The 8661-nt window shown below is 39.6% G+C and overlaps 1 protein-coding gene across 1 annotated transcript; it reads left to right on the top strand.

The window, feature by feature from the left end:
- Window positions 1-2338: 2338 nt before the first annotated feature.
- Window positions 2339-3082, top strand: TPD52L3 (tumor protein D52 like 3). Its single transcript, XM_003783039.1, has one exon. It carries the CDS (start codon window positions 2339-2341, stop codon window positions 3080-3082), a length of 744 nt encoding a protein of 247 aa, XP_003783087.1.
- Window positions 3083-8661: the final 5579 nt, after the last annotated feature.

The raw sequence follows: 8661 nt of genomic DNA, 5'->3' as shown, positions 1-8661 counted from the left end.
GTGTGTGAAAACACCACACTGTACCCCAGAAGTGCATTAATGTACACAGTTACCATTCAATTAAAAAAAATTAAATTAAAAAAAATAAAATATATTTTGTATGTGGTTATATATAAGCCTAATAAAATGGATTGTTCCATTGTGCTACTTACTATATTTTGTCTAGATTTACTCAGAAGGTCAGAACATTGCCAACTAGGTGCCCCCATCTAGAGGCCATGTCTTGATTTGGAATCTGGAAACCAAGTCTCTGAAAGGAGGTCAGCTTAGTTTAGCTGTGAGGGAAAACCATCACTCTATAAAAAAGAATCAAAGCTTAACGAGAGATTTCATATTTTGAATTGAAGGATGGAAAAGCACATAAATAAGAAAGCAGCAAGGTCAGTGACTGAAATAATCCAGAGAAGGAAAATCAACAAAAATTCAAATCTGATGTTTTAAAATCCTAACTTTGAACTGAGAAAGTTCCAAATTCAAGGAATTTTTTTTTAAGAGATGGAGTCTTCTTATTGCCCCAGGATGGTCTCAAACTACAGGCCTCAAGTAATCCTTCTGCCTCAGCCTCTCAAGTAGTTGGGACAACACATGTAAACCACTGTGCCTGAACAATTCAGGGATTTCTTTACCCTCATTCTTACTTTTAAAGGAGGAGTTCTGGTTCAGACTCAGAGTATTTCCAAAACCACCAGTGTTTCTACAGGCAATGGAGGAAAATTCTACAAAATGGTTTTCAGGGAGTCCTTGCTGCCCTTTCCAAAACTTTAAATACATAGATAAATCCTACATCAGTGTTCATGTTTAAAAAAAAAAAAAATGCCTCCTTTTTTAATCTAGGGAAGCACACCACTAGGGACAAGACAATAATAAACAACACTGGGTTGTGTGAAAGGGTTATTGAATGTAAATCCAAAGGAGGCTGAATGCACAGCTGGATGCTTCACTGTGGCCACACAGGCACCAGTATGGCAAACTGCTGAAATTTGCTGAGGCATCATATTATGTTCCACAAGATCATGTTTGCAAGAACTACTAAACTATCCAACAAAATCCCTGGAATCTAAGACTTGCCCAAAGATAGTCCCTGGGAATGGGCAGCTATATGATGAGCTAAGTAAAATCTGACCACAGCCCTCACTAGACTGACATCTTGATTTTTCCACTGGATAAATTACAAGCTCTGGGTAGAATAGGGGATGTGGTGGGTTGATACTATGATAGACTGTTATGCTTTACTGTGCAAACTGTCTCTCACAACTGGGGCAGATCACTTTCAGAAATAGAGTTGATGGGTGGGGCGGAGAAGGTGAGGGGAGTAGAAAATGCAATGGCAACACTGAAAACCCATGCTGTCCGTTTGTGTAAATCTTATTTTCCCTAACTTCTCAAAGTACAAAAGTCTTTGCTTTTAAGCTTAAATTGTAAAAACTATTACAGATGTATTCATTCTCCTCCTCTCCCTCCCAAAAAATAACAGACAACTGTGACTCATTTTCTGAATTCCACTCCTTCAGGTCTTGGGCACTGTTGGCACTTCACTGAGATCACGCTCGTCACCACTGGACTCAAGAGTTCTGTGGAACCTTCATAGTCACATTACAAGTGTTGCTAGCAGTGTCTGAGGGCCCCTTCTAGCTCGGGAAAATGGGGAAAGAGACTAGTCCAGGAATTCTGAACTCCCTGCCCAACTCTGGCACAGTGATTTATGTATTGGGCTTTTTCATAAATTTCTGTTAGCAAAGGGCTAAAATGTTTTTTGTTTTTTGTTTTTTGTTTTGAGACAGTCTCACTATGTCGCCCTCGGTAGAGTGCTGTCACAGCTCACAGCAACCTCCAACTCTCGGGCTTACGTGATTCTCTTGCCTCAGCCTCCCACGTAGCTGGGACTACAGGCGCCCGCCACAACGCCCTCCAGCCTCGGTATACGTGGCCGGCGCCCTAGCCGCTTAAGCTGCAGGCACCGAGCCTAAACTGATTTTCAAGAGTTTGAAAACCGCTGAGGTGACTGAATGAAGTGCCAGACACCTTGGTTGGAAAGGAGGACTTGTCACTCACTGTAGCAGGAGAAACTCCTCTTGACAATAATCTTGGCACTACCTACCTCACAAGGTCTCCTGGACGCCCAGCACCACCACGAGACCTGCACCGACGGTGCTGGAGGTCCCACCTCCTCCAGCTTCCCTGCAGCCCTCCATCCGGTCAGGAAGTCCCGCCTCCGCAACCCCCCCAGTACAACCCCCAACGCTCCACCCGGAAGTGGACGTCCACAGGCCACGGCAGCAACTTCCCAGGCCGGGACATGGACTACACTGCCCTAGGCGCCAGTTCTACTGGCCAAGATATGGATCCATCTCACTTAGAGTCCGATCCCACAGGCCAAGAGTCTCAGCTTGCTGGCCTAGATTTCAACTCTGCCAGCCGAGATTATTTCTCCACTGGCCAAGAATTCGACTTTCCCTATCAAGAATTGGACCTGGACTCTCTTAACGAAGATTTTTATTCCCAGTACATTCCAAATGCCATGACAGACACCTCTGTGGACACATATGAGTCCCACCTAACTTCTGAACCAGGGAATATGACAGAAGCTGATCAAAGGGAGCTCAAATCTGAGCTCACTAAATTGGAGGCAGAAATCATAACTCTACGCCAAGCACTGGTAGCCAAAGAGAGACGCTGTGGGGAGCTCAAGAGGAAGTTGGGCCTCACCGCCTTGGGGGGTCTGAGACAGAATCTGTCCAAGAGCTGGCATGATGTTCAGGTCTCTAATGCCTATGTGAAACAGAAGACGTCAGCTGCCCTGTCCACCATGGGCTCTGCCATCTGCAGAAAGTTTGGAGACATGAAGAAGTCAGCCACATTCAGATCTTTTGAAGGTCTGATGGGTACAATCAAGTCCAGAGTCGCAGGGGGCAGAGAGCTTGGCAGTGATTGTCTTCCTTCTTCAGCAAGAAGTGGGGATGATCCACTAACCATGTTGGGAAGTGGAGATGACCTGCTCCAGGTTCCAGGAAGTGGGAATGATGATCCGCAAACAGTTCCAGAGAGTGGGGATGACATGCTTCCATTTCTGCAGCCAGAATGAACTTCTTGGTAATCTTGCCTGGCTGTGAAACCAGTGCAAGAACCCTCTTCCTTCATTACATTTGCAATTCTGCCCAACAAAAACAAGCAATGAAACCACAATGGTAAAAATTCAGTAAATGGACAGAGTCCAGTTTTGAGAAAAGAAATGACTGTTTGTATGTAGATACTTGCTGTTGAATGAGATAGAGAACCCAAAGTTTTGTACCTGGTTATTTTACACTAAAAATAAAATTCTTCTTTACCATACTTTGAGTTGAGTTTAATGTTTTATGTTAAATTTTGTAGATGAAACATTTTGCTATGCTAACTTTCCTGGGATTGCGTTTAATGGACAGGACAATGGCTCCAGTGGGTTCTTAGACCAAAATCCAAACTTGCTTTTGGAAAACTAGTCTGTTAGAAGGTTAAAATAGATTTCTGTTTAGAACTTGGAAAAGTTATGAAATCTATAGTTTTATTTCTTTCCCATTTTTTCCCTTCCCTAAGTCTCAGATGAACTAAGTACCATCTTGTATTTTTAAAAGATGATAAAAGACTATTCATCTTCTCTGAGACTTCCAGAAAAGGGGGAAAAAATAGTAGTAGTGGACTGATTGTTACACTAATATGTTTTGTGAAACTTGATTTTTTTGTTTGTTTTCAAAGTTCCCGATTAAGCACAGCAACTTAGCTTTAACTTAAGAGATTGTTACTACTTTGTATTCAACCTGAAATTGCAACTTTACTTTACTTGTACTTTGTTAATAATCTCTTTATATGTCAAAATGAAGGATGTAAAATTTACCCCTTGTGGTAGCATGCCACCTAAAAGGAAGAAAATTACTTCCATGTTCAACAGCAATTACTAATTAGTTAACTAACTCCAGAAGCTAAAGTAAAATGGTATAGCCAAATTCAAGAAAGATAACCTCCTGTCCCAAGCAACATTTAAAAGACTGCACATCTCCCATGATGCTGGCCATTAATGCTTTTGGATGGACCTAACTAACTGATTGTACATCTCTGCTCTGTTTGACTCCAAGTCTTTCCTTATTTCTAGCTAATCATAACTGAGAAGGATTCAGAATCCAACCCTCTGGAGATGTCAAGACTGTAGGAACCAGGTTTAGGTTGGTTTGAACTTTCTGGTATCTGATTTTCACAGGAGCTATGGTTGGGGCAGGGGCTGTTTTTGGTTTTGACTTTTTTTTCCTTTTCCATTTCCACCAAGATTCCTATAGTCACACTGCCTGAGGTAGAAGTTTGTGTCTTATTGTCAATAGATAGACTAGGACATTTATTTGCTAGGGTATGTTTCGATAGCCTCTCACTGCCTAAAGGTATCCCTCCGACCTAAGTAGGTGATCCTGGTTTTTTTGATTCTTTAATTCTCTCTCTATAGTCCTTTAGTTTTCCTACAAGCAAAACCAAATACCACTATAAATGCAAAAGTACTTATCAAACTGTAAAGTCACTGGTATATAGCAGCCCTCCATAGATTTCTGAAGACAATATTTTGCTTGGATTAGAACAAGATGTTTTAACTATTTTACACATTTGTTTGATAATTTGTTATGTTTATCAACCAAAATGGCTTTGTATGCTGACAAACAACAGGGGAATCTGCAGCATATAAATGAAGGCTGCCAACAGGCAAAGGCTTTAACTTTATATTTCTGAAAGGCTTGTATTAGGGACAGTCTCTGACACCATGGGACAAACCCAAAATGTGTTCTACTTTATTTAATAATTCATACAAATGCATTAATAGTTTTCTCAATAAATTCTCAACTAATAAAAGCAGTAAAGCACATTTTTGCTGATCAGCAATTTTGCTGATCAGCACATTTTGCTGATCATTGTATTTCCATGCCAGACTGAAGGCAGATGTTCAATAAATACTTGTTAAATCAATGAAGGAATATCACATATTTCAGACGCCAGTCTCTTAGATCTAAGATATTATCAACAACATAAATTAGTGATAAGTTCCTCCTGCTTTTAAACAAAAATATTTTGTTTATTCAAAGCATTTTGAATATTCAAAGCCAATTTTGGAGATCCTACTATTGATCAGAACTATATCAGGCCCTGAAGGCACATAAGTTAATTAGACATGGTGCATACTCTATAGAAACAGATTTTCAAATCATTACAATTCATTGCATTAGGTGCTAAAACAGAGTTGTGTGCCAGTGACAAAACAGGTCTCAAGGAAAGGGTGTTTTACTATGCTTTAGTAGATCAGTAAAGATTTCAGAGGAGCAGAAAGTCCTAGAGGACTAGAAGTTTGCCAGACAGACAAGAGGAGAACATTCTAGACAATATGCAGAGACAGTGAGTCATGAAGGAATGTATAAGAATGGCATGTTCCAGGAAATAATCAGGAAGTCACTGTGGCTAAAGAGGAAAGGGAAGTGATGATAGATGAGTATGGAAATATAATGAAGGGGAAAATCATAAATAGTCTTATATGCTGCCTCAGACATTAGTAGTTTTTTTGGTTTTTTTTTGAGACAGAGCCTCAAGCTGTCCCCCTGGGTAAAGTGCCGTGGCATTACAGCTCACAGCAACCTCCAACTCCTGGGCTCAAGCAAGTCCCCTGCCTCCGCCTCCCAAGTAGCTGGGACCACAGGCGCCCGCCACAACGCCCAGCTATTTTTTGGTTGCAGCTGTCATTGTTGTTTGGTGGGTCCGGGCTGGATTCAAACCTGCCACCTTAGGTGTATGTGGCTGGCGCCTTAGCCGGTTGAGCTATAGGCGCCGAGCCTAGTAGTTAATCCTGTAAGGAATAGGAAGGCACTGAAACACTTAAGTAAAAATGTCTCTATTAAATTTGTGTATGAGATAGATTATGCTGGTCACTAGAGAAATACAGAGTCTCACTCTGTTCGCCTGGGAGAGTATTCAAAAGTCACTCATGAACACTAAATAAATTGCCTCTGTGAATGTGTGAACTCTGGCTCAAAAGTTTCCTTCAGATTTTCATTTCTGCCTGATTCCACTCTTCCTGTGCACTGGTTCTCCTCATTCTCTATCTGCCTTCATCATTTGATCATTTCTGCTCATCTGGGCCTATTTGGATCTTGTAGCCCAGCTTTAGTCTATTTAACTCAGCCATTTCAGGATGCAATTTCTACTAGTTCCTGGAATATGTATACATCCAAAGATGCCCATCTCTAGGTTTGGCTCAACAACTAGATCCCTCTCTCTTTCTTACAATATACAAAAATCAACTTAAAATGGACTAAGAACTTAATGCTACTTAGCCATTTAAAAAGAGCAAAATTCTGTATCTCACAGCAATATGGAGGACATTATACTAAACAAAATAATCTGGGCACAGAAAGAAAAATACTGTTTATTCTCACTCATAGGTAGAAACTAAAAAGCATCTGGTGTCATAGAAGTAAAGAATAGAATAGTGGTTACTAGAGGTGAGGAAGGGTAGGAGGGAGGAGGGGGTAGCCAAAAGTTGGTTAACAGATACAGTGGTACAGCTAGATAGGAGAAATAATTTCTAGTGTTCTATAGTATTATACATATAATGACTACAATTAACCACAATTTATTGTGTATTTTTTCATAACTGTAAGAGCAGATTTTGACTGTTCCCAACACAAAGAAATGATAAATGTTTGCCGTGATGGACATGCTAATAATTATCTTGGCTTGATCATTACACAATGTATACATGTATTGAAGGATCACACTGTACCCTATAAATATATATAATTATTTATATATTAAAAATAGTAATAAAAGCCAAAAATACATGATCCAGCTATATGCTTTCTATAAAGGAGTGACATTAGATCCAAAGACATAAAAAGATTGCAAGTGAAAGGATAGAAAAAGATATCCAGACAAATAATAACCGAAAGAGAAGAAAGGTAATACTAATATCAGACAAAATAGACTTTAAATCAAAAGAGGTTATAAGAGGGGTGGCGCCTGTGGCTCAAAGGAGTAGGGTACCAGCCCCATATGCCAAAGATAGCAGGTTCAAACCCAGCCCTGGCCAAAAACTTAAAAAAAAAAAAAAAAAAGAGGTTATAAGAGACAAAGAAGGACATTATTTATTAGTGAAAGGTTCAATACAGCAAGAAGATATACAGTTACCCACCTAAAGATAGGCTATCAAAATATATGAAGCAAAAATGGACAAAATTAAGGGGAAATTGATAATTCTACAATAATAACTGGATACTTCATTACCCCACTCTCAATAATGGACAAATAACCAGATAGAAGCAAAAAAATAGAAGATTTAAACAAGAAAATAAATCAACTATATCTAATAAACATATACAGCACGCTCTACCCAACAACAGCATACACAGTCTTCTCAAATATATATGGGACATTTTCCAGGATAGATCATATATTAGGCATGGTGTCATATTGAATTGATTCTCAATAGATTTTAAAAGATTGATAACATACAAATTATCTCCTCTGATTACAAGATAAAATTAGAAACCAACAACATACATAAAACTGAAAAATTCATAAGTCTGTGGAAATTAAACAACATATTCTTAAACAATCAATGAGCACCCTCTGGGAGGCTGAGGCAGGCAGATTGCCTGAGCTGAGGATTTGGAGACCAGCCTGAGGAAGAGAAAAACTAGCCAGGCATGGCATCATGCTATGTACCTATAGTCCCAGCTAGTTGGGAGACTGAGGCAAGAGAATTGCTTGAGCCCAAGAGTGTGAGGTAGCTATGAGCTATGACACCATGGCACTCTACCCAGGGCAACAGAATGAGACTCTGTCTAAAAGAAATAAAAATAAAAATAAACCACCAAAAAATAATAAGCCATAAAAGAAAATACTTAGAGGCACATGAAAACCAAATCACAATATGCTGAAACTTATAGGATCCAACAAAAGAAAGCAGTGTTTAGTAGGAAAAGTATAGCTATATGTGCTTACAATAAAAAACAAGAATGATATCAAATCCACAATCTAACTTTACAATTTAGGAACCCCCCTATCTAATGTTTTTCATGCCTTAATTCATTTAATCCTCACTATAGTTTTTCAAGGCAGGTTTGGATTTTGGTATTTCTTTGTTTGATTTTGTTTGGGGGGGTTTGAGGTTCAGGACATGCTACCTCAAAATGTGGCACCTTGGCACATTACATATTTTAAGCTGAAGGAATGTGAAGAAACAACAGAAGCAAGGAGGTCTTTCTCACCTTTCCCCCACCACTTTACTCTTCTTTCATGAAGCAAGTCATGAAATCTAGGAAGGATTTTCTGACCTTCATCTAAAGAAAGTCATCAGACTCTCATGGGAGAAGTGCCTTTTCTGTACCTGGAAGACATAGAGATAGAGAAGAATCTGAACACGCAGGCCTTGCTAAGTTCCCCCAGTTTACCACCATTAATCATATCCTCTGTTGGCCTATCTTAATTCTCTACATCTATTCACCCTTCATCAAGCCTATTATTAAAAAACCAAAACCCAGGTTAACTGTTTCTTCATATTTTATTTCTTTTTTTTTTTTTGAGACAGAGCCTCAAGCTGTCCCCCTGGGTAGAGTGCCATGGCATTACAGCTCACAGCAACCTCCAACTCCTGGGCTCAAG

This window comes from Otolemur garnettii, unplaced genomic scaffold (genome assembly GCF_000181295.1).
Source record: "Otolemur garnettii isolate 467f Iridium unplaced genomic scaffold, OtoGar3 scaffold00006, whole genome shotgun sequence".
Classification (NCBI taxonomy): domain Eukaryota; kingdom Metazoa; phylum Chordata; class Mammalia; order Primates; family Galagidae; genus Otolemur; species Otolemur garnettii.
This window is presented reverse-complemented; position numbering and strand designations above follow the sequence as displayed.